Raw genomic sequence first — 26,767 nt, 5'->3', positions numbered from 1 at the left:
AAACCATCGGTACGTATGTTTTTGTTTGCTATTTTGTACACTTCATTTCATTTCATTCTTCAACATTCCATTTTCTTACGGTTTACGTTACGTGCTTTGTTTTGTAAATGCTTCATTGCCGCTGGTCAAAACATTCTGCCTACAGAGAGCGTTGTGCGGGAAGAATCGGGATATTCTCCATTTGTATTTATTTAATTTTTTTCTTTTGCTTCTAATTTACACAATTTACACCTTTTTATTTCGCATCGGTGTAAGAAGATTTTTATTTCATTTCATTTGTAGTTGTAGGGGGAAAAAAGTCGTGTACGAACAAAATGGCAAACAAACTGGGAACTCGCAGAACCGCCATTATGTTCACCCTTCATTAAGTTCGATTTTCCAAATATTTTTTGTTTTATTTTTGCGTGAACTTTTGCCTATAGCGCTGACCTTTTCATGTTTCCAAAACACATCCTATCCACGTGCCTGAATCAGTCTTTAAACAGCGATAATGACCTTGTAACGCACTGATTGTAAATGGACAACAGCAGATTTGATGTTAAATTATTTTACTTGTTTATCAGACGATTTGAAACATTTTCCTGGAGCAAAGTAGTCCTATCTTTTTTATGGGATGCATGCTATAAAAATGTTTAAGATTTGTACCACGTTTATACGCATTTTCAAAAAATATTAATTTTGCGCCTAAATGTATGCATTTCGCTTCACACAATTGGCGTTTTTGTTTTCTTCGGCGATTAACACTTCATAGTTATAAAACTGGCGTTATCTACTGGAAAAAATTGAATCCAAAAACAAATGCCTTTCGTAAGTAATCAAGAACAGATTAAAAGAAGATTTTTGTTTTAAACAAAAACCCCTCTTACTGTAGTATTCGTGCATCATAAGAATTTATATTAAAAAAACTCACGAAAGAGAAAACGGTTGCACCCTTCTTCCTTTTGCCGGATGCGATTTAAGAAGAAACCATTGAATAAGCAATTCTTTATCGAGGTGTAAATGGCTTCACCAGCGTGGACCATGCGTACCATGTTTCTTTGTCACAAACATCAAATCTTACCGGTTCGGTTCTGATCGGTTTTTGTGCGTAAATTGCAACACAAAAACCAACCCCCCAAAAAAAAAGGCTTGGCGCCGTTTTGCGTTGGCTTTTCCTGTTCGGTGCCATTTTCCTTTACGACCGATTATCGGATCGGTTCGTTCCATCTTATCACTAATGACGGTACCGGTGTGTTTCGGGGTGAAATGGGGCTATATGTAGCGCCCCCAGAACGGTGAAACACAATTACTCGCGGGGTTTTGCAAAAAACGAAATGGGGAAAGCTTTTGTTTGCGTTTCTATCCACTTCAGCGGAATCCATCAGTGGGTAAATTGGTAAAATAAAAATGAGAAGAAAAAAAATAAAACACCGGACCTTTCTGCCTTCTAGTCGATACCGGTTGGATGGGAAAGAACAAAAAAAAACTAAAACCACCCAACGCAACGCTTCGTTTGTAAACGAGCCGTAGGAAAGGATTGTTTTTTGTTTTTTGCGAACCTCAGGAGATTTTCAACTACACCTTCGGATGTGCGCGCATTCATAATTTCCTGCGAGCGTCCAGCAGGAAGGAAAATGTGAGAAAGAGATAGAAAGAGAGAGAAAAAGAAACAAAAAAACCGCTTCTCGATCGTTCCCTCGATGCTGCTGGAAAGGAAAGGAACAATTGTGTGTGCCGGGCATCAACCACCGGACACGACCTTTTCCGGATGGTCTTTTCCAATCATAATCATCATCATCATCATCAGCTTCATCATCAGCATCGTCCTGGACAGTCGTCATAAAACCGAATGGGTACGTTTATGGGCATTGACAACAGTCGCGTGATGTAATGGGTGGAAGGATACTGGTACGGGAAGGATAATAATCACACCAACATTCTTCGTAACACTCCTCACCGAGGAAAACCCACCCCGGTAGCCAGTTGAACATTCTTCTACGGTACGGTTGGGAACCCTATAGCTGAAGTGACCGTAAAGTGGCACCAAAACCGCTACATCGAGAGTTACTCACCAAAACTAAACCTCCAAGGACACGGGACAGTGACATTTCATCATACCGGCACGATCCCCCTGGCCAATGGGCCCGGTGGCGATGGGGTATACCTTTCAGCTGGAAGTGTAGCTGCTGCAGTAAATGACTCATTTCCGCTCATTTCTTTCTTTACTACCTCGACACCTTTGGCCCCCCCTGCCTACGTAACGCTGCAGCTGTGAAACCGTTGTGAACCGAGAACCCGAAAAATAACCGTACCAAACTTCTCCATTATCAACCATAGCGACACTCAGCCATTTTTGCTACTTTGTAGCGAAAATAGCAGCTTCTGTCACGGTGGTGCAAAATGGTGGTACTATGAGGTCAAATTGTAAATCACTTTAGTTACATTTATGGAATATTTATTGATCATAGAGGATTTTTTTTGGAGTATCAGCAATAATGTAATTCTTAAATCTATTTAATATAACCCCTTTACATCTAAATTTGTAACGAAAAAAAAATTATAGCCTCCAATAATTTCTAGTCGTGTATAAGAAAATTTTAATCGTTGGTGCCGAGACCAGGATACAGTAAAAATTCTTTTCCCATTCTTTCAGCATTCTTCATAAGAAAACCTTTTTAAACAAAACTCCAATATATCCACTGTGCGTACGGAGGCCTAAAATAGCTTCAATCCCCAAAAGCATAAATCAACTTTTACCATTCCCCCACCGTACAATATTCCCGCCATCGCAATTTGAGCAATAATTGGGCACCGAAAACACAGAACACGTTTGCTCCCAAGCGAGCAAGTGAGTGGTTAGCGAGACAAAAGACACGAAAGGGCTAATAAAGGAGCTCTTCTGTTAGCACGTGACCGTTGCCTAATGATCTTACCCACTCATTTATCCTTTAAAACCCAGGGTGGAAAGCTTTTCGGTGCGATTGTTGTTTATATAGATGCTAATGTAATGTGGTGAGCACGGGCCGAAGGATTAAAGCACTTTCATTCCACCTTTCAAAACGATCTATTTCTTAGCTTATACTTCCGACGGGGGGTTGTTTTTTTGTTGCATCAACATTCATCCTATGGGAAACGTTTCGGTGTGATCTTCGCATAAATTGCTCGCTTCCAATACCGCTTCGCTTGAGCGTTTTTGCAATTGGTAGCAATTAGCTTTGACCACTTAAAAGTGGGTCCAGAGCCCGGATGCCATGCCGCCCGGATTCGGTGGATGCACTACGATGCCAGACGACGATAATGTCCCCGTATCCAAATTAAAACCCAGACATGGATGGCTCCCGGTGGGTTCCCGGATTTCGCGAAATCCAATCGTACTGCCGCAGTAAATCGCACACCAAGAAAAGGGGTTTTTTGGGGAAGAAGATGCACCAACAACAAAAAAAGGCGAGGAGCAGAGGATAAAACGGAAACCCGGTACACCGAACGCTGAAACTTCAACCTTAGACACCGGTCGCGCCGTACTGACCTCGAACGGATACCCACAGCGGGAGCCATTTAGCCTTCTTTTTTTTTGGCATATTCACACGAATACGGGTAGGCTGCAAAATGCTGGCCGTTTGCCCATCAATGAGCAGGTTACGGATGTGGTAATCTTTTTCTTCTTGCTTTGCTAGTTCGCTTTTTCGCTTCAGATTCAGTGTTTAGCCCCGTGTGCAAGGACGCGCTAACGCCTGGATGTATGCCAACAGCCGTTATGTCGACAATCGGTACACAGTTTTACTGCTGCACCATCGGTAGAAGGGAATTTTTCACTAATACACACACACACACAAATGCATTGCAACAACTGTTGAAGCAGGATAGCATCAAGTAGTTTTTACTACACTCTCCATTTATTCTCATTTTGAGTGAGTTAATTCTAATCTTCAAAAAGAGTTGTTATGACTCCTTTGCAATAGAACTTTTTTAAAAAGGTTAGAAATATATAGAGAGTAAGTAAATAAAAACTCATTAAAGAGTGTTGAAAGAGTCTTGAAAGAGTCATACCACTCATGAAAGAGTCTAGAAAGAGTCTTGAAAGAGTCATAACACTCATGAAAGAGTCTTGAAAGAGTCATAACACTCATGAAAGAGTCTTGAAAGAGTCATAACACTCATTAAAGAGTCTTGAAAGAGTCATAACACTCATGAAAGAGTCTAGAAAGAGTCTTGAAAGAGTTATAACATTCATGAAAGAGTCTTGAAATAGTCTTGAAAGAGTCATAACACTCATCAAAGAGTCTTGAAAGAGTCATAACACTCATCAAAGAGTCTAGAAAGACTCTTGAAAGAGTCATAACACTCATGAAAGAGTCTAGAAAGAGTCTTGAAAGAATCATAACACTCATGAAAGAGTTGTGACTCTTTGAGGCGATTTTTGACTCACTCATGAACTAGTGATTCACTCATTAGTGAATCAATTAAGTCAACTCAGAATCAATTAGGCCATTTCAAAATAATAATATCCAATAAAAACGATTCTTTCAGGTGACGTGCAGCTAAATGGCTACCAATTTTTTATTTGGGAATATCTCTTCAAAGAGTCAGTCGAAAAATTAACTCATTCTTGTGATTTATACGTCACTCACTCGGAGTTCACTCACCTTCATGAGGTAATATTTCCATCTCCTAAAAAAAACACACACTTTTTACCACGGTTCATTGACAAATTATTTTTAAACTTCATAAAATATGATTTATTTTCCATTTCCCCTCAAAAAACTATTGAACTTATAGTTACGTTACACACTGTATTCTTTCTTTCTGTTCTTAAAATATTTAAAAAAATAAAAAAAACTTTTTTTTACACTGATTAGTGAAGTGAAAAGTGAAAAACAAAGCATGCTTTTTCTTCAAGAAAAACGCAACGACAAAGCTGACGTTACGTTGGTGGCAATGCTTGTGTATTGCTATTCCTTACCTTTGCGACAAAGACACAAGCATCACAATCTGTACTTCCACTAAACATTTCGCTACAATACGTTACAAATCGACACGTAATCGAAAAAAAAATCCTCCAGCTCCAACTCCCAACCATACCGCCATCGCTGTGTAAATAAACAGCAGCTGAAAATTGAGATGCCTCAGTGAAACTTCCAGCGATGGTACGCTACGAAACACAAAACGCACACCCGAACAGTTGCCATCATTCACACGATGAGCCGTATGAGCAATCGGTCCCAGGTTTGATTGCAGCTGGAAAAGCTCCCCTTATTGAATGGTTCAGCTTCTCCACCTCCTCGTGTGTGTGTGTATTTATTCCGTTTTGCTATTTCCCTCGAGGATGTCCCGCTTTATCCCGCGCATACACCGTTTGCCTGCGTTCCGAGTTTTACTAGCGTGTTTTTATTGGGTGAAATGTAACGCTGTACGAACCGTTACGTAAAGGGACCGATTCGCGACGAATCGGGGATAGGGGGGAGATTTGCTTCGCTACAGCGGAAGCGGAAACCCGCGTTCATTCCGATTATCACTTTAACCTCTTCGTTCGCTTTTTTTTTTTCGTTTGTGCTTTCTTCTCTTTTTTTCCTCTTTTTTGCGCCTCACGGTCGTACCGGATGTGCTCCGGAAAAAGCACGAGAGAGACACTTTTTTTTTTTGGCTGGTCTCTCCTGGGTAATGCGAAGCTGCTAAATCGATCGACATGGTTTTTAAAACCTATTCTTTCACAATGGGAGCGAAAAGTCAATCGTAGGTATGGGATGAAAAATTGTACAGGGCGTGTACAAGACAAGAAAAATCTGTGAAATAGAAGGAACCCATTTTAAATTTAACTTCTTTTAAATATTTTTTTTGTAAAATTTTTAATAAATATTTTAGCTTTGTGATTTGTTTACAATTTTTTTTCTTCATAATCTATTAAACAAATAAAACAAAGCAGTACAATAAAACTTCGTAATGGTGTCAGGCCGTGAATAATATATTTTATATAGCGTGATGTGTGTATTTGTGTATTTTTTTTCTTTTTTTTTTGCATGTAGAATAAAAGTATAGAGCAAATAAAACTAATAATTCACGATATGACATTAAACCGTGTGCCGCACAATACCGACGACAGATCGTGATCGAACGACGGCCGGATAAAGCAATACCAGAATACAAAAAAAAACAAAACCTAGAAAATATCCCCCCCCTCTCTTTCCCACCCCTTCACCCTATCCCTCCGCTGATCCCATTCCAACAGGAATAAATCCTTGCTTCCTGAAGGGCACAAAACAGCGCGAAAAACAAAAAAAAACACTTACACACTCACACATACTGTACACACACATTTTTCCGGCCGTCTGCCAAATATCCATCATCGGTGAACCCGAAGAAAGGAGCAGCACATTAAACGGCCATTACGGTTGATGTATAACATCGTTTGTGGCAATTCGCTGCCCAGATGCCTTGATGTGGCGCAGGATGGTAAAATAAATTCATCGTCCGGAAAACAACAGAGCAAAAAAAACACACACACCAAAATTGTCCCTTGCCCCCCTTTTCCCCACCCCCTCTCTACAGTCCAAATGGCCAAAATGCACAACACTAAATTCGTACACGCTTCCCTGTCCAGGGAAGTCGCAGTCTTCGGAATGCGTTTATACGGTTTTATGATTGTTCCATTTCCTTTTTTTCCCCCCTTTTCGCCTCTATTTCGTGTCAAACACTAAATGTCCTTTTTCTTCTACTTTCATACCGGTTTCGTGCTCACCCTTCGCCCATACAATAGTTGGACCTAAGATAAAGCTGAACCCACATAATTCGCACCGCAAACGAACGTGACAAATGATGCAACGGTGGAGCAAAACCATTGTCTCTAGCGTTTAGAAAACAAGCAAAGATGTGCTTGTCCAAAATTATTTATTCCATAAGCAATGCCCGGTAAGCGGAAAGTCACACAAAAGTATGCTAAGAAAAGCTTTTGCGAGAGCCAACAGATGTACAGAAATTAAAAAAACCAAATATTAAAATGAGAGAGATCATAATGTGCTCTATTGGTGGCTTTAGTTGAAAAGGTTAGGATTCAAGATGGCTGTCTGTCAAACAACTGTGAGTGAAAACAGAGATAATTATTTTTTTTAAATTCCCTAAAAGATAAGGAAAATTTTAAACATGATTTTAAAATAACCTTGGCATAATAACTTTTTTTTATTTTTATACATGATGATTTTCAGTTTTTAGTTTAAATGAACACATTTTCGATGCTTCAAATATTTCCTTTCGACTAAAGAAATTATTTACATTGCAAAAACTAAAACAAATAACTTCATTCTGTTATTACATTTGTCAGCAAAAATCGTTTCATTTCAAGAAACAAGAACCATATTATTTATCACCTTAACTTTTTTTCCCCAATCGACAGCACGCCTAAAAAAAATACTACAAATACCACTTCTTTAGCTTGATGATTTGTTTTCCAATGTTTTGGGGGAAAAAAAGGAAAAAGTCGGCGATAATAATTGTACCCGTAAAAGAGCTATCTATACCCAGCTTCGGCGAATGGAACCGGAAGGTATATAAGCATGAAGTACACAAAATAAAATGAAGACAGAAAAGCAAAAAAAAACTGAAAACCTTTTCCAATGAAGAAACAAAATGCCGAATGCTAGGAAAAAAAACTGCCCACAGCGACACAATCAGCATAAAATGAAGAAATAAAAACAAGGTCACAATGGGAAACGCGGTAGAAGAAAAAAAAACAAGCGAGCGCACACACAAACACACAAAAATGAATTATGTAGCGCACTGGCAAATCGTATCTCGTCAACTATTGCTGATCGAGTCAGTTCGAAACCGAGGAGAGAAAAGAAGAAGAAGAGAAGAAAAAAATGGAAGAATATTCGTGGTACAGCTCGTTCCATCTTTCGTACCGAGAATCCGTGTCCATGGAAATCGATGCCGAACAATATCCATCCGGCACCCAAAAAAACACCCCGTCCCGGCAAACGGATTCTATGAAACAAATAAATAATCATTAAGAAAATAAAAACAACAGCAAAAAGTGTTTGGTGCGATACGAAAGCAATCAAACAAACAGTTGTAAAGTGTAAAGTAAAGGGGAAAAAAAAACGCATAATGAAAGCAATATAAGTTGTTCAGAACAAAACAAAACCAACACAAAAAAGTATAAAAGAGTTTGCGAAAAGATAGAGACAAAAAATCATTAATTTAGCACAAAAACAGACAAAGAAATGGAAGAAGAATAAAATTAAAGCAAAAGAAATTAATTATCATAAAAACAGGAAAAGTGAAATAGATATGTACGGAGCAGTAAATAAAAATAGAAAACTAAACAACAAAAAAAAGAAAAATGGTTACGAAACGCGAACGCGAGCTATTCGTAGGAAAACAACAACCAAATCGAACGACAACAACAACGACAAAAAAACAGACTACGACAGCAAAGCGTATAAACAATAAAACATCATTGATTGAATTTCTATCTTATTATTCGGTTCGATTGCTCGATCCAAATTCCATCGAACCCTGTCGCCGCCCCTCTCCCTCTCTCCCCCACCCCTTTGCCGAACACCCCTTAAATCACCCCACATAAAGTGGTGATAAAGAGGGTGGGAGTAGGAGATGGGGAAAGGATGGAGAAGGGGGGAGTGGGTAGAAATAAATGTCAACCCCCTCCCTTCCCTTGCTTCGGTGGCGCATTCCGCGTAGCACTCACACCACCTCCCCAACCCCAACCCCTCTCCGGGGGTGGCCACACCTAAAATGAATGTCATTTTCTGTCAACCTCCAGCGCACGACGGCGGATCGTGTATTCCGTAACTTTCGCCAAATACTCTTAAAGTAGGGTTGATAGAAAATGGATGAAACGGGGTAGGGGGAAGGGGGTGAGAGATCAATGAAAACAGCATCCAGCGCAGTGGGTAGAAAACGGGAATGCCACCCTTTTGCTTATCTTTCTGTTATGTTTTTTTTTTGTCTTGTTGTGTATCTTTCTTTGCCTTCTCATCTTCTTGCCTAGCTTTATAAGTGTACACAAAACTCTTCCACACAACGTTTTTCTCCCCCCTCCTCTCTCTCTTTTTCTTCTGGATGGATTTCCTTTGTTTTTTCTTTTCCCTTTTTTATATTATACCACCATCGCTCTTCCTCGTTTTTGCAACACTTCTTCCACATTTATTCCTTTCATTGAAGGGTTTCTTGAGTGTTTGGTGTACCAAAGAAGAACAAAAAAAACACACAACACACTTTAGCTTAAATTATACCGGAGGGGCTTTGAGGCTTTTGAATATTCATCAAGTTCAATTCGCTCGAAGCGTTTCGATGCGCTAGCCGGTGTATTTTTTTTTTTCTTTCTTTCTTTTCACTAAGAACGACTGCTCGTGCGGAATCACCCTTTTTTACTCCTTTTTTTTCTCTTCGTTGGCCATCCTACCATCCCCACCCCACTTCCCATCCGGTGGCAACGATTCCGCTTAAACCGAGCTAATGCTTTGCAAAAGTCAGTTCCGTTCCATTTTTTTTTTTGTTGTTTCTGTTTTGTTCACTAACCGCTTGATATTCTAGCAACGATTTTTTCTTGTTTTTTTTTTTGCTCTTGTCGAAAGAAAACACAAGAAAACGGGAGACATAAAACCCGTTACTCTTTCCCATCCGTGCAGCCGAAACCGAGCATGAACTTGCGAGACTGTTTCTGACAGTCAATAAGTCAAGGTTAATAGCAACACGACACGGCGTGGCTTTTAATTCAACGGCACTGATTGTCTGCCACCGAGAGCCGTTGGAATTTCGAATCCCGCCTTCAGACACCGTTAAGAATCAGATTACGTATAATCAGCAGGGACGTGATGTACCGTAATCCACCACTAATGCGGTACCCTCGCACCCCCATCCGGTTTAATCAATTTCCTTTACCATGCAAAAAACTAAAAAGAGCTTTGATTTAAGCTTTAAAATATTCACACAGCTTATCATTACTAGTCGAAAGCAAATCTTCCTGTTTTTCCCTGTAATCGCTTTAAGGGTTATATTTCAGGCGTGTAAAGGGAAAACGTAATAAAAACCGATCATCAAGCAGTACCACGTAGAAGGGGATGAAACATTGAAAAATATATTTCAATTTTCACAAAACCTCCTCCGGAGCATTATGATACTCTTCATTACAACAAAATGTCAAAACGAACGTGTAACTCAAAAAAAAAAACAAAATGTCAAACTTGCTGCAACGAAATACGTTCCATATTGTCCGCTCTAAACGGTTTCGGTGTCATTTAAATGAGTGTCAGGCGTTCGAGAGAGAGAAAAAAAAGTATCTCATACTGCCTGCTTTTTTTTCGCTGCTTAAATCCTTCCCAAAACCCGACCATTCGAGTGGTGGAAAAACTGAAGCTGCAAACTGCTCGCGAAACATTAAATTTATCCTCGTTAGCTTTAATCCTGTTTGACTGAAACCCTGGACCTGTTCGCTGTTCCACTTCTGTTGCTGCTTCTCCCGGGTTTTTTTTGGGAAGGTTTTCCACACCGGTTGTGGCTAATGGTGGAAAGTGTACGAAGGAAAATGACGAGAAAGTGACAAGATAAATCAGTATTCTGTACGGTTTCGCTCAAGTGCAGACCAACACCAGAAAGAGATGGTAAATTATCAACTTTTTTTTTATTCCCGTACACCCATACGTTGTCTCTTTTGCACTTTATTTTTCTCCATCTCTCTCTTTCCTTCATTTATCTTTCTCTCTCTCTCTCTTTCTCTGTCGTAACTGATTTTTTTTAATTTTATCACAACATCAGCTTCACCTCACGTAGTCAGTCAAACCTTTTCAACCCCTGCACGTTCCCTGGGCTTTTTTTTCTTTCTTCATTGGCGCGCACGTGACTTTGCCCCATTTTGTCACCTCATTTAATTGCAACGCTGCCCGACCTGCACGTACGCAATTGGTCGGGGGTAGGGGGACGTAGGGGGGAGGAGGACTGGAGGACGTACATATTTCAATTAATTATCGCCTGCACGTCACTCGGTGAACGACCGGGCGCCTCCATTTACACCTGACGGTACGAAATTGAGCGGAATGTCAGTGTTTAGCGTTTCGGTTCTTTTATTTTATGCGTACCATTTGGCCCGTAACATTTCTGCCCGACACGTTTGCAAATGGTCTTTTACCTAATGCAATCCTAACACACATCATTTCCCTTTTTTTTCGTCACCGTTACGTGACAAAGTCCGTCCATGATGACAAATCTGACAGGTCGGTGCGTAGGTATGGAAGGAAGAAAAAAATAGGATTCGGTAGAAAATTCAACATACACATTTCAACCACTCAAACCAAGGGTAAACCAAAAAGCTCAACCGGGGGAGTGAAAAGAAAGCAAAAATAAAAAAAATATTAAAATCCACCAGGCGCCTCCACCAGTACGCTGTTAAAGTGCTAGTTTTCTAAACCACTCGTTTTCTTCCTACCAATCAGCTCCGCATACTATGATTCATTTCTTCTCTTTTATTTTCTTATTCTTCAAACCTTCATATCATTTACCACAAACGATTCGTTTTTTTTGTGTTATCATTTTCAAGAAAAAATAGTCGTCACCACCAACTTTTTACCCACTAAAGGATGTTTCTCTCTCTCTCTCTCTCTGTCTTTGCTCCTCACTGCTTCCAAACTCAATCAGTCGGATGTGTCGGATCGTTCACTCGCTACTGCTCCCCTCTTCTTCTCCAAAAACCATCGTTACGAGACGAAGGTTTGGCAACCGCCCTAATTGCGTTGACCTGAAGCTGTCGTCACCCATGGCACGCCTTAACCGATCAAGAACGAAAAAGGAAAACGGAAAAAAAGGAAAAACCTCAAACTAACCCCAAAAATATATTTCACCCCTTTTTTTCCTACAATTTTCTCATACGTCCCGATTTCAATCACTTCCACCAGCGTGGCATCCATCCCCGGAGGTACATCTGTCAAAAGCTGTCAAAATCCAAACCACCGGTTGTGTATGTGTGTCGGGCTAAGAATGTGTTGGGTTTGGCATGTCATAACGCAAGATTGTGAACACGTACGGTGGATGAAAACAGAAAAAAAACAAGAAAACAAAAACAAAATTGAGAAAAGCGATCAAGGAAATCGCTCTTCGAGACCCTTTTTTTTTGCTCTCGACTTTTGTTTTTCCTGTCCCATCTATCGCTTTTTCTCTTTCTCCATCCGCACTGGAAAGGTGACTAAACTTTTCCAACATTCAATTTTAAAACAAAAACTCATATCCAAATGGTTTGTAGGTGTGGTGTTGAAAAGGAAAACAAAAGGAAAAAGATCGTTCAAAAAAAAGCTGGGAGGGAGGGGTTTTAACATTGCAGACTGCAGTAGCAAATAAAACACATCCACTCAAACATACAGACGAAATATTCACAATCGAAAAATTGGTCACCCTTGTGGTTTCTTCCTCGTGATTCGTGATGACAAGGGGGATGATGGGGAGGAGGGTGGATGGGGCGGGGAGGAAAAAGTGAAAATGGTGCTCATAGCGCTAGACCACACGGGCAGAACCTAAAATCGAATCATGTCGTACCAGTGTGTTAGTGTGTGTGTGTATGTGTGTATGCATGACGGTACAATCTTTCATCACATTTATTGACAGTTTTAGCCAACCGTCAACCGGACTATATATCGGCTATGCTTCACCGTGCTTCGCTTTTCCTCGTTCGACCCACAAAACTATGAAGGATGAATGGAGTCATGGTTTAAAAAAAAAGATTAAGTAAAATATGGTTCGAAATATGAAAGAACAAAAAGGTAAAAATTAAAGAGCAACAATATAAGTGTTACAGCAAAAAAGGAAAAGGAAGCTCAAACATCAGCAACATAAACTACACAAACGAACCGATAAAAATCGAAACCAGAATGGATAAAAGAGAAATAAATTTTTGCAACAAAAAAAAACCAAGAGTGTACCAAAACAGTAAAACCAAAAGAAGGTAAATCAAAATTGCCCAAAAACCTTTTTTTGTTGGGGCGGGAGCTGAAATGTCTAAATGCCACCTGAAGAATAGCACATTACGAACGCACGTGTGGAAGGATGTCTCCTTCTTGCTTTCCTCTACCTTTTCCTTTTATTTTTAACAGAACAACGACGATACGGTTTGCTAAGTAAAATTAATTCATTGCAAATCTTCGATCGGACCGAGGCCAACAAATTTTACGATCGTGTTGTTTCGGCAACACTTCTTCAAACACGACCAGAATCAAGCAGCATCGAAATGTGGCAGACAATTTCGCTTAGAAGCGAAAGAAGCAGCTAAAAGCTGACTAAGTAATTTCGAGCATTTTGTGATCCTATGTTTTCTGTGCGAGACAAACTCCGTCCATCCTAAAAATGCTCCCAAGTGTAGCCGAGTGGGCTACACTTCAACTTCTAACTCTTTCTCCATCCTTCTATCTGTATCTAACAAGATTTTTAGAATGAGGTGGGGGAACGTTCTTTCCCTCTCTCACACACAATTTTGTTACCAAAAAGGTTGAGTTCACAACTTCGTCCAGAACATTTTGCTACAACGTGACGTTTTTTTTTTTGTTTTTTTTATTGCTTTCAAGTTACTTGTACCTCACATGCACACTAAGCTTGTTTTTCTTCGACCACACACACACACACACCGCCATGAAGATGCACGATTGACAATTGTGCAATAGAAAAGTGGCAACAACATGTGACACGAGACTGAGAGAAGAAAGCAAAAAAAAACAAAACTACCGTAAGAAACATAATAATAAAGTGCAAAAGTTGCACCCCTGAAAAGCTCCCATCCATTGTTCCTGTTCCACACTACCGCTCCGCTCCGGCCAAGAAATTGAGTTAACGAATAGAATACGGACGACATCAGACGCTCTGTTTTGTAGTGCTCTCCCTCCTCCTCCAGTGTGCCTCCAAAAACCTTGGGGAGTTGGGGAATGTCAAGAGCAAGACAACAGGTGGAAGAAAAGGAAATCTTCGAAATGTTGGGGAGTGGGGACTGCGACCTGGGGTGCGATGTTTCGCCTGGCAGGGCATGCATTTCCATTTGCATTCGGTACGGTTTTTGGGTGGGGGTGGTTTGGGATGTATGCTGTTTCGTAACAAGTACTAGCTCAGTTTTTGCTCATGCTGCTCCAATGTTTTCCTGTCGTTACTTGGTCGTTCTGCAACTCTCTGCATGCAAACACCGATTGCGCTCCAATACAATCCCAAACCCCCGTACCCCTTTTGCATCTTGAAGTTTCCAGGAGCAGCTTGAAAACACATACCCAGTTAACGCCCTCCAATAGAGGGGGAATGCACGAATGGAGGTCAAGCACAAGTTGCCTTTCACATCTTCAAGATTTTGGCGTATAAACATAAACAAATATATTAAACCAAGGCACCACACGCTCCACTGACGTCTTCAAGTTTGCACCGTTAGTCTCCACCGCTAGACGCAGACACACCAAACACACCCGGAGCTCCGGACCGGGTAAAACTTCGACGTCTCGCGAGCTCGTGCAAACTGGAGAAATTGGATAAATCAGTCCCTACACAAGGACAGACCACAACAAGGACACACACACGTCTACCAGGACTTTGACCAAACGTGCCACTGCAAAAGTCGTCCATTTGCACCAGAACGCAAAAACCCCCCGACGTGTGATACGGTGAAGTTTTTCACCACACCACACCACCCTCCTCGTGGAGGAGATCCGGGAGGACATCCTGAAGTTACCGGCGATTGAATCAAAAGTCCGAAGCATCACCCGATTCACTCTGTCAGTGTGTCTGGGGTTTTAGTGATTCGGATGCTGGAGTGGTATTGTTTTTCTACCCCCCCCCCCCTCCCTCTCCCCCCTCCCCCTCTCCCAAAGGGGGGGAAAGATCCTGAAGGTTGATCTTCAAGAATGCTCTTCTGTATTCTGTATGCATCGCAACGCGGTCTATGGTCGTCATGGTTGTGTGTTTTTTTTTTTGTTCATCCATTGCCCATTGCAGAAATGTTCACATCTCTCCGTAAGAGATGTCACCATCACCAGCAAAAAGGGGGAATCGTCCACGTCCACACAAAACGGAGGCAATCAGATTAGTCCGTTTGCCTTCTGCCGTTGCCAGGCCAAGATGTCTCCAACTTCGCTCTCCGCTTTATCTTCTTCCCACACACACACACACACACATGCTACCTCACTTGATCATCGCAATGGAACAGAAATCCGTGCGTCCAAATGTCCACAGGAAGCAAATTTGCATACCACAATTGATTGCGACTCCGTCCAACTCTTCGGCTGCATTCGTTCATCCCCCCATCCCAACAAATCCTTAAGATACGGACTCATGCACACACACACAAATACGTGCATACTCATACGCCACAGAAGCCAACGAAACGACACATGCCAAAGTCGTCAAGGGGTTTTTGCGTTCGGTTGAGTAGTTTAAGTGTTTAGTGCTAATGCTGCACAAAACGCTCTTACTGCCTTTGCCCAAGTTTTGCACAAGTTTGCCGAGAGCGTTGAGGAGAACAAAGCAAAAAAACAAGTCTGAGAACACCAAAGTCACCAAGGATGTTTTTTTGCTGCAGCAATCTATACAATTATCTCGATGGATCGGTGGACATCGTATCGTCTTCGAGGTGTCCGGCACACCTATTGCGATTCGTCTCAGGTTTTTGAGCAGCCAAGGCATCCGGAGTGCGCGCTCTCCTACTCGAAGAAAAAGGGATGTTTGATTTATGAACTGCTGACGTGACCTAACCTCCTCCCCCCTTCCCTTCCCCTGGGTGAAGTCGTCCAAAGAGGGGGAGGTAAAACTGGTCCTATTGGGACATAAAAGGCCGCCACAAGCACGAAGGCACAATGAACCGGAGCATGAAATCAAATTCCTAACAATCTCCCACAAAGAGAGAGGGAGTGCCCCCTACCAACTGCCAGGGGCACGTCGACAACCCGTTCACCATTCACCACCATTACTGCTACCGGACACGATCGGTGATAAATGATAGATTTTATAATCGAACATAAAGGTACGACTCCCAATAACGGTCCCAGTAGCGAAGAAAGCGGACCACTAAGCAATGTACGGTGAGGCACTCCTCACATACTCCACACATTGTACAAACGAGCTGCCCTGAGCACTGATTTTTGCATCACCTCACTTCATTGAAGTTCTGCTGGTGCAGTGAATTTGCAAAAGAGAACTGTGGCACAAACACACAATCAAATGTTGAGTTGCTAAGATTGACAAAGAAGAAGGAGAAAACACACATAGATCCTCAAGAAATTGAGGAGATGCCTCCCCCCGGTTTCAGGTAATTCTTTGAGATGCGTGCCTGGGATGCGGGATCAACCGTTACCGAGAACTCTCGTTGTCGTAGCACGTGACATTGCCAGTTTTTCTTCTTTCTCCTTTTTTTTCGTCTTTCCCTGCATCCTTCCCGTGCTTCTCCCCCCTTGGGGGAGAAGGGAAAAAAAATCTGGACAGATAAATAAAATCGATTCGGTTGAGGAATTTAAGTGGTTTTCGATTTCGCGATAAATCAAATCTTGAAGCATTTCCTATCCCCGCTTCGATGTTTGCACGGTACCGTGCTCACCTAATTCACTTCATCTTGCCGCCCAAGGTTCAGAAGGGTAGGGTATGGGGATCATGGCCCAAAATCACGACAACATTACGGTAGCAGTAGCAGCAGCAAGAAAAAAAGCGAAATAACAACATATACAACCAACCAAGAGGGCGGGATGAGCAAAAGCGAAAGATGGCCGAAACAACTACCCCCCAGAGGGGGGTGTTAGGGGGGGATGGTGGGGTGGATACTCTCGTGGTTCGTACCTGTTTCTTCGGCTCATCTTCTTTTCCGGTCCTGCCAAAAAAAAAAACGAAGAGGTTTTTTTCTTGATACTTTCCACGAAAGGACAATCACATCGCCCACCAGGCCACCGGTGACGCAACGCATCCCGAACAGGGAGCCGTTTTTTTTCGATTTTCGAGGGAGTAATTGCTTCAATATTGGGTGTAATCGTATCAGACTCGCGCGCGCGTTTTTTTTTCTCCAAGGAAGGAAACCATTTTTTTTTTTGCTTCCTTCCAATAACCTCAAATTTGGTTTTAACGAGAGAGAGAGAGAGAAAGAGAGAGAAGGAGTTTTTTTTGCTTCTTTTTCTTAAGTTACTCGCTTACCATGAGTTTGTTGCTCGGGTGAAAATTGTATCAAGTAATGAAATTAGATGATGTTCACGATACGGCATCTGACATCTTGTGCGCCTTCTCGCATTACGTTACACCCACTTCCTCTTACTTCCTCTTTCCCCCAACTTTCCTCCTTCCCACGGCACAGATCACTCTTCATCTAAATACTCACAACGCCATACTTTATTGGGATCGCGAGGAGTTTTATTTTTTTTTTCAAACATTTTTCCATCACCGATTTTCCTATCGAGGGCGCGTAAATATAAATTAAGCAAAAAAAAATATTCATTCAATTGATTCCCAACACCTCACTCGCATGTGCGTGCGCTTATAATTCAACAGTTAATCGCTTATCCTCTCGCTATGTTCCGTAAACCGTAAATGTGCTGATAATTTAAATCACAAACCCCTTTTCCTGAAGCTGTAGAAACATCAAACCTCCCATGTTAAAAAGAGAGAGAGAGAAAGAGAAAGAAAGAGATGGGAGAAAAAAGTGCAAACCGTGTCAACCGTACGCTGCTTTGCCATCTCAGGCTCAGGATGTTAATGCTCGTAAGCAGTTACCAATCTTGTTTACAGATTACTTGCTTTAAGTGCACAAAGTAGCAGACAGTGTATCCGCCATCCATACTCCATCCCGCGCTCTTCGATTATCGGACCCCCATGGATAATGGGGTGTATGCGGTGTCCTCCATTTTCCCTCCCCTAAACATCCATTCTCGATGGGGTCCTTTCGGAAGGGTCCTTTTCGGAAGAAAAAGGGGGAATGTGTACTCGAAACCGGCACTAGGTTGCCGTTTGCCGTAAAACTCTTGTAACAACTGTCGTGAATACGTGCGGCAAGGAAAATATGGGGGAAGGGGAGGGAGGGGGTAAAAGCGAATGTTGTCACCCCAACTCAACTAACCTTCTCCAGCACGTTCAAATTCGTGTGCGAAAGCGTGTGCTTCGGCTTCGGTTTTTTACAACAAAAAAATAACCTCCCGATCCTGAACCGTGTATAAAGACTCAGACACCCTTAAGCACTGTTCCCACCATACTCTCTTCCATTTTGCTCTTCTCCCTCCCTACACACACACACACATACGTGACAACATCTTTCGCTCAGCTCGTTTGTCGTAATTGAAGCTCGAAAACAAATATATCGTATTTATCCTTGCTAACAGGATCAAGAAAGTTAGGTCCCGCTAACGCTTCTTCCGTGCTAACTACAACCGAACATCCAAGGGGTAAAAGGACCCCCCAATTTGGGGGGGAGGGAGGGGGGTGTTTCTGTTTTTTTTTTTGGAAAATTTTCTTCCCTAAGTAAGCGTACACTAAAACCATCGCATGTGTTCGGTACCGGTTCACAAATCCATTTATTTCGCACTAACACCTCCCGTTTGTCGTTTCCCTGTTTCCTCCCCCACAGAAGGATTTTTCCTCCCTCCCCAAAGAAGAAAAGGAACCACCACCAGAGAATTCAAAAGGCAGTACCTCAACACACGCTCGGAATCACGCATACCAGCACGGTATAAACTACTAAATCCCTCTCGAAAGTCATCAGCATGTAAAGTACTTCATTGCGAAGCATGCACTCGCTTATAATGCTTGACAGAATTTCGGTGCCGGTGGTGGTGGTGGTGGTTAATCCAGCACCAGTCCCGGGGATTACGGATACGGCGTTGGTGACACCAACACACCAACCAAAAAAAAGGCGAAGGAAAAACGGAAACCCCACTGAAACGCACGATGCTCACACGCATTAGCGTCGGATTTGGCGGTTCAATGAGTGTACTCATCGCGGGTACTTTAGTACCCACGATAAGCAAAAAACCTTTATTCGGCAGTACAATTTCACCTTCATGTGTGTGTGGGGACTTTCTTTTGCGATACATATCGCTTTCTTTTAATCACCTGATTTGCTTGCCGGAAACTTGATCGCTGTTACGTGCCGGGTAACGTTGATGCGTTACCTTTTTTTGATTGTTGCTCGGTGTACGTTCGAACACCTGTAAGAAAAGGGGACAGAAAATCAAAATTAGTAAGAAAGGTGGAAATTTGGCAAAAGAATGCACAATTTCAATGAAGATTTAAAAACTAAAATAATAAATTTAAAAGAAATATATTTTGAAAAAAAAAACGTGTAAAAAAGGCAGTTCTCCCTATCAAAGAACAAGTTAAAAACATTGAAAAATATCCTTTTCGCTTGTTTTTCATTAAGATGGAAACAGATTTCTCTACTGTTTCCTATATCAATAAAAAAAACTGTACATAGTGTTCATAAAAAAGATCTTCTAGCGAAGGAAGCAAATAAACTTATAAAAACATGAAAAAACAGTATTTAACAACTTCAAGTTCTGTAAGATAAAAAAAAACAAAGGAAAAACTAATTTACATATTTACTCTTGTAAGCAGTTTTGGAATAAAAAGCAACATAAAAAGAGAAAAAAAGAGAGAGAGAGAAAAAAAGATAAAATCAAATCAATAAACAACTCGATTAAACAAATAAACAAATTAAGTAAATTTAAATACTGGAAATGAAAGTTTTGCCATTCCGGACAACAAACAAAAAACTATCAATTTTTCGCAAGAATCTTTTACTTTCGTTCACTCTAAATGGCGAACTTTTCAATGCTGTTTTCAACTCTCTCTCTCTCTCGCTCTATCTCATCATCTTTCAAATGTGTTTTTGTAAACTTCTCAAAACCCCTTCCCTCTTCTTCTCTGTCTGTCTTATCCTTTCTATATTTACTTTCATTTCTTATCATCATCATCCGGACAGCGTTCCGGGAGTTTCATCCCAAAACCGATGAAATTAAAATCCCTACCATGACTAAGGCGTTTCGATGGTAGCAAAGTTAGCGTCGAAAACATGAACGCTTGAAGTACGCTTACTCGCGCAGTAAGCAACCCGAAATCGAGGAAACATCCAGCAGGATTGTGTATCGATTATCGTACCGATACTGAATGAACAACCCACATCCAGCAGTGAAAGCGCAATAAATGAAAATTAAAAGCAATTAACAAAAAAAAGAAAAGAAAAGTTGCATGCATATCTTCACGGACGGGTACGAAAATTAGTGAAAATTAAATACTTTAACCCCAACCAACAAATGACGGATGGCTGATGGTTAAAGGGAAAATACGCAACCAAGCAATATCCTTTCGCGCGTCACCGCAACACTATCTGCTACGGTTCGGATACACCAAACATCGTAACAACTCTAGAAGTCATGCGAATGATTTGTTACGTTCGATCAATTCCGACGACTCACGCCGGCTTCATTTGTTACGATTAAAGTTTAGCACCCGGGCGACATTTGCGATGGTTTGTTTTTCGGCGGAAGCAGGTGGTTACGCGACTGGCAAAACAACTTTTCGGTTCGTTATTGGTAGGAAAAAAAACGAACCAACAGCACACCCATCCACAGCATCTCCGTGCCGCGTGATCATTAGAAAATGGGTGATGCAACAAACAACAAAAAAAAAGCAGCAATTAGTAAATGAGCAAAAGCAGTTCATTAAGCGCTTGCCTCAGCTTTTATGTGAAAGGAGTGTGTTTTTTGAAAAAGAAAAAATCACACACAAAAGTTTGCAACTTTTAGCTAGAACCACGGGAGGGAGGGGAGGAGGTTTTCTTTTAAAGCATTTCCCCGTTGGCGTCTATAATTAATGCAACTGAGCTGTCAGACTGGTGTTTTATCGTTTTCCAATGGATGACAAGTATGACACAAATGAACCCTTGAGAACCCTTGAGTGAGATATGGCTTTTTACGGTATATAGAAACACATTCTTCAGCTATAAACAAGAAAGATTAAATATTATTCTTTTATTGTTCAACGAACTATACTTTCATCATTTATAATATTTAATTAAATTTAAATTCTTATAAATATGTTAGATCGATCGCTTTAAGCAGATTTTTAGCATTACAGGGTTTGTTGATGTGTATATAGGTCCCCTTGAATTAGTTCATAATTTGACCGGAAGATGGTGTTGAGCTAAAGACGAATATTGTGGTTGGCAACACTGCTTGAGGAAAAAAAATGTAAGAAACTGCAACATCCATTAAAACCCCTGCAATGGCCGATGATTCGAGGTACTCCAGGTACAAACTCCAGTTGCTAAACATCTACTTCGTTTGCGTACATCCCTGTCCATATTGAAGACGTCAAAAATCGATCGAAGGACTGCTAATATAGGAGTAAACCGCACCTGTCCGAAAAGTTATTGTGTAGACAAGATCCACCAAAAGTTCCGATAATTCCAACATCCTTTGGTGCCATGCTTTAGATCGAACTTCTAACTGTATCATATTGTCCCCATCCTTTGGAGGCAGTAATCAATACCAAGATGTAAGATGGCCATTGCTTGTATCCTTGAGATACTCTTTCTGTATTACCCGTACTCTCAATCACAATAAGATACAATTCCCAAAGAATGAAGATATGCAAGAACAAAAACCCAAGAGTTGTAGGAGATCTACTCTTTCTTCTTTCTTGGCCTCCTCAAGATTTAGTCAGTCATGATGAAATGTCCAAGTCAGTCATGATGAAATGTGTTTCCAGGAAATTCGGTCTAGAGCTTAAGTCCTCTATCCACGTCTGTATTTGACTCAGGTTCGACTCCACCTGATCCAGTCAACGAACTCGCTGTGCTCCAACGACTCAGTGTCCACATCTCTAGTAACCTTGTCAATTAAACCCTTTGAAAAGCCCTTTAATGACCCATTATTCCAGTGCCTTTTCTAATGAAGAGGTCTTATATGGAGTTTGCAGAACAATCAACAACAGGTTACCTTCTATTATACATGACACAAAACGAAAAACATCAGGAGTTACTAGATGTTCCAACGCAGTAGATTAAGAGGATGAAATTAATTGAAGATTTTTTTCAAGTTAATATTAAACGAAATTTTATGAATGTTAGCTTAACAAAGAAAATTCTTCCAATTTTCACAAAACATCATATTTCAGCAACGCGTTTTTTGCAAAAGGATATATTACACCGTAGCCAAATGTTAATCAGTTCAACACTCCTTTTGTTTGCCGCTGTTATCAGCGCAACAGTGAACAGTCAATGCAGGCGTGAAAAATCAAACAACTTTTCTCATCAACCTGCAACAAACTAATCCCATTTTCGGCACGGTAACCGGTCACCGTTAGCGATGGATGGGTGAACTTTCATTTCTGTAAGCATCGCTAAACCGCGTAACCTAAGCCTAGAGACCCGCGGTACGTTTAAAAGTGCATTCCCGACAACAACAACAGCAACCGTGAACCGTTCCATCCTGCCTGATGTCCCAGTGGGAACATAAATTAGATTTTCCAAACCACCCGATGCCATACCGTACCGTCTTTTTTTTTTGGTTGTGCGCAGACGGTACACAGTCGCATCCTCGCAACGCCAAATGGTTGGCATTTTATCGGGCTACTTATCGCCCGGTACAGCAAACCACTCCTTCAATTTGTACCGAAGCAAGAGGACACACCGAGGGAAGGGGGAGGGAAAAAGGTGGGGGGCCAATATTCTGTCACACAATATCTAACACACATAGTCGAACGAACATGTACACATCAGAATGCATCTCGAAGCCCGTTTCCGTCTGGAAAATCCGCATCCGGGATATGCACACATAACCGGGACGCTTAGGAGCCAGTAGCGTCACCTCCACAAAACCTACCGCTTTTCCTCGTGAACACGGTTCTCCCCGATCCCGATGGAAAAAGGTTTGTTGGAAAAGCGACTGGCCCAGACAAGGACCTTCACACAGTGCACAAACACACACACACGCTCACGTACAGCATGCTCGTCATCGAAATTAACCAGCACGAGAGCAAAACGGCACCCCGGATGCTGCCCCAAAACTGGACGCTCTGTAGCGACGAAATGTGCTCATAACACTGCACGTACAGACCATTTCCCTCGTCCCCTTTCTATTTCATCCCCTTCTCCATTGATTCATCTCTTTCCCTTTTTTTGTTTTGAGAGAGGGGCGAAAGGTCCTCGTTGGCCCAAAGCATCGAAAGTCAAAAACAAACTCCAGTTTTGCGAAAACATGGCAACTGAAAAGCGAATTGGCAATGACTGGCCAGTACGGTTGGCTTTTATGTTTTTTTTTTCTTTCTTTCTTCCTTATTTTGGAATCGGGTAAAGATGTGTGCCAGAAGAAGGATGACATGAAACGGGGTCTAGAGAGGTGGGAAGGGAGGGGGGGGGGGAGGTGAGGAGGTAAACAACAGGACAAAACCGGGGCAGGAACACGTACTAACGTATTCGTTCGCTGTTTTCCAGCTTTTTGCAGGTCGCTTTTTGCGGTAAACCGCTTCCATTTCGGCCAATTTTGTCTCGGAATGTACCCGTTCGGGAAGATCGAGAAGAAGAAATTTCTCCCAACCAAACACACACACACATACACGAGCTTCACGTAGTATTTGGTAGCTTTTTGGGGGGAAACTGTCACCATGCTCGCGCAACTCGAAAACCACCACCAACACGGTTGCCGACCGCGTGTGTAATTGGAAAAGCGGGACTGAAATAATAAAATCATCCCAATTCTCTGCTGGCGGATGGCGTACGCCGGGATGTACACGGTAAGCTTTATGCTAATAATCTGAAACGATAACATTCCGCCCAAAAAACTCCATTTCGTCCGACCGGCAAACGAATGACGATCGATGACGGCGAGACGCTTCAACGTCACGTCGTGAAATGCTGCAAAAAGGAAAAGCGTAAAAGATGCAAAGCTTTCCACGGGTAACAATCCGATTGTACTAGAAATAAAATAATAAGAAAAAAGTTGTCGATAATAAAAACACTTAGAAAGCATCGCTTTAGAGAAACATTATTTAATTTTTTTTGTTTAATTTATTTAAATTTTATTTAAATTTAAATTTAATTTATTTAAGCAAATTATACTTTAACGTAGCAATTTTTTTTATTTTAACCACATTTTCAAATAATTACATTAAAAAAAAGGAAAAACAAACCTAAAGTAAGTATAAAAAGGTTCTAGTAAACATGATCGCCTACCGGCGGGTTCGTTGTTTGTTCGGCTGTTGTTGTCTTTCGTTTCAATGTGTTTCTTTAGTACCTTTTCTTACCACCACAGCTTATTTGTTCTGTATGTGTGGTGGAATGTAACGCCTTTAAGTATGCTATTTGGTGTATTCTGGGCAATCGATCGTCGACGCAAAATTTTCATTCGTAATAATATCTCCATGCTTAAAAATCTTGCTTAGAATTAATTGAAATATTTCCTTTCTTTTTGTATTTAATTTAAATAGAGGTATATTACGCACTGTAGTAGGTTACAGTAACATTACAGCATTTAAAGTAGTAATTCATTTATAAGTAAATTCCTCATTTTGAAGACAAATTTCTATTGTGGTCAATTCGGAATCGAAACGCACAATAGAACGTCTCATGCGGCACCCCAAATTTAGCCCCAATTTCAATGCAATCCAAACCAATTAGCAAACACTTCATTCAAGCACAATGGCACCGGATCTGGCAGAAGTTGTTTGCACAAAAGTAATCCGAAAAAAAACAAATCCATAACCGTCCAGCAAAACAAGTACGCACGATTACATTTCGCTGCATTAAACCACTAGCCGGTACACTCGTTAAACCTATGCTGCTTGACTTTCTAAGGAGCTGCCTTGGTACGTTTCCGGTCCGGTATCGCTTGAATATTGTGAACCCGAGTGGTTCTGGGTGGCTGCGAAGCATGAATCGCTTGCAACTGCACCTTACTTGAGCGAGCCACAGCAGACCACGGCACAATGTGAATGCAAGGAAGAAAAAGCACACTTTAAGGGGTTTGCCTCTTGGGAGGGTTATGCTTATGAAATCAAATACACTATTCGCTTGCTGGTTTTTTTGCATTTTCCCCTCAATAAGAAAGCAGATATTATTGTTGTTCTTTAGTAGCTGAACTCAAAAGTATTGTATTGAATTAATGGTTGTTAATACTCAACAATATATTAATCAAGACTGGCTGCACTTTAAAGGGAGAAAACTAACACAGAAAGCTCTTCTGTTCACTCTTAAAGCGTAGAAAACGGATTCTACATGCTTATTTCCATTTCATTTCTTTCCTGTTTTTAAACTAGTTTGCAAAACAACCAGCAACCGTGTTTTTTTGTTGCTGTTCGTCCAAGCGCCGTAAGGTAGGCAACCCACCACACAAAACACACACTTTTAGCAAAACGGCCGTGTGCAGGGGGGGAGGGAAATCATTCGAGCAAATGATATTGCCGATGGCTTCGTCGCTTTTGTCGTTCAACTTTTAACCCGCTGGACACATGAAAAAGCTCCCTGTTCCACCCACCCCTCCCCACCCATAAACCGGGCAAAAGCGGGTGAACCGGGAAGTGTTGAAAGCAAAAGTCATTGATTCGCTGAAGCGCACAACTTTGCGATGGCTTTTCTTCACCTTTTTTTTTTTTTGTTGCTTTTTGCTCAAACCTGCCAGCTGGTCATTTGGTTGGAAACTCAAGCTCTTGCGGCTGTGTCACGGGACAAGCATTGAAACCCGTATCGTATCAGGTGCTCATTCATGAAAAATTTCCCTTCTGCCATTTCGCACGGGTAACGCAACGAATGAGCCAAAAAAGTTAGTCCTTCCGTGCCGGAACTAGGCCGTGTGTGTGTGAAAAACTGATTTCCCAGTTTGTTTTTTTTTCTTGCTCTCGCTTCTATCACATTCACCTGTGACAAAGATCATCGATGCCAGCAGTAATGTTGTTTCGTCGCTAAAAATATTTTTAAAAAAAAAACCTCATCCGAAGTAGGAGAGAGGAAAAAAAGGAAAAAAACACTTGGTGAGTGAAAAACCACCCGAAACAGATGGCAGTACAATGTACGGGTCACTTGTCTTGGTGGTGCGGAAAATGAACACGCTCATCGTGCTAGCAGGTTGATTAGCTGGTGGAGTGGAAAAACTTTGTTCAACTTCCCCCCTCCCCCCCCCCCCCTTTGCCCCGTGTACCCCCCACGTGTACTGGGCCTGATTCATTCATTTCCAATTCGGGCGCAATGGCAGATTCCAAACTTCATCATAAAGGATCACGATTCATTGCACCGAAACACACCACAAACACACACACACACACACACTTGAACTGGGAAAAATGAATCTCTCACGATTTTTTTTTTGCCAATTTTCCTCTTAACCATACCCTACTAATGTACTACCGTCAATCGTTCTACCACTTTTAGCAAAAAAAAAATAAAAAAAAACAACCGATAGCCTTTTTCCAATTTTCTGAAAGGCCACAAGCTAAGTGAGCATGAGATTTTTTTTCCCTATTTTTAGGCTAAATTTTTCCCTCCCGCTCTCTCTCGCACACACACTCACGCGCGCACATATAATAAACGCCAAACGTCGGACGCAGACAGTTTAAGCCCGGCCTGCCACTGACGGTTTTGCGTTTAAATATGAGCCATTTTATTCATCTTTTACCTTTATTGTGCGCCCACCCCCTTTCCCCCTCTTCCCCTACTAAAACAACTTCAACCCATAAATAAACTTCCCTTTCATTTATTTAGAACTACACTCTACTTGGCACCGAACGCTACCTGCCCAAAAAACCCACCGTTCGGTCTTCGGTTAAAAAGATGTGGAAAGTCTTCATGAATGCGTGCGCGTACTTGCCT

At 41.4% G+C, this 26,767-nt stretch overlaps 1 protein-coding gene across 1 annotated transcript in view; it reads right to left on the bottom strand.

Annotated features, from left to right (window-relative positions):
• The window catches only part of LOC125763160 (uncharacterized), a 109,570-nt gene that overhangs the window by 12,626 nt on the left and 70,177 nt on the right, over positions 1 to 26,767 (bottom strand). The window contains exon 3 of the mRNA XM_049426010.1: positions 19,021 to 19,115. Coding sequence (XP_049281967.1) covers positions 19,021 to 19,115 — 95 coding nt within the window. The remainder of the gene's footprint in view (positions 1 to 19,020; positions 19,116 to 26,767) is intronic.

The sequence above is a fragment of the Anopheles funestus genome, chromosome X (assembly GCF_943734845.2).
Source record: "Anopheles funestus chromosome X, idAnoFuneDA-416_04, whole genome shotgun sequence".
In the NCBI taxonomy this organism is placed as follows: Eukaryota; Metazoa; Arthropoda; class Insecta; order Diptera; family Culicidae; genus Anopheles; species Anopheles funestus.
The sequence above is the reverse complement of the archived record's forward strand: the minus strand, read 5'-3'. Positions and strand labels throughout refer to the sequence as shown.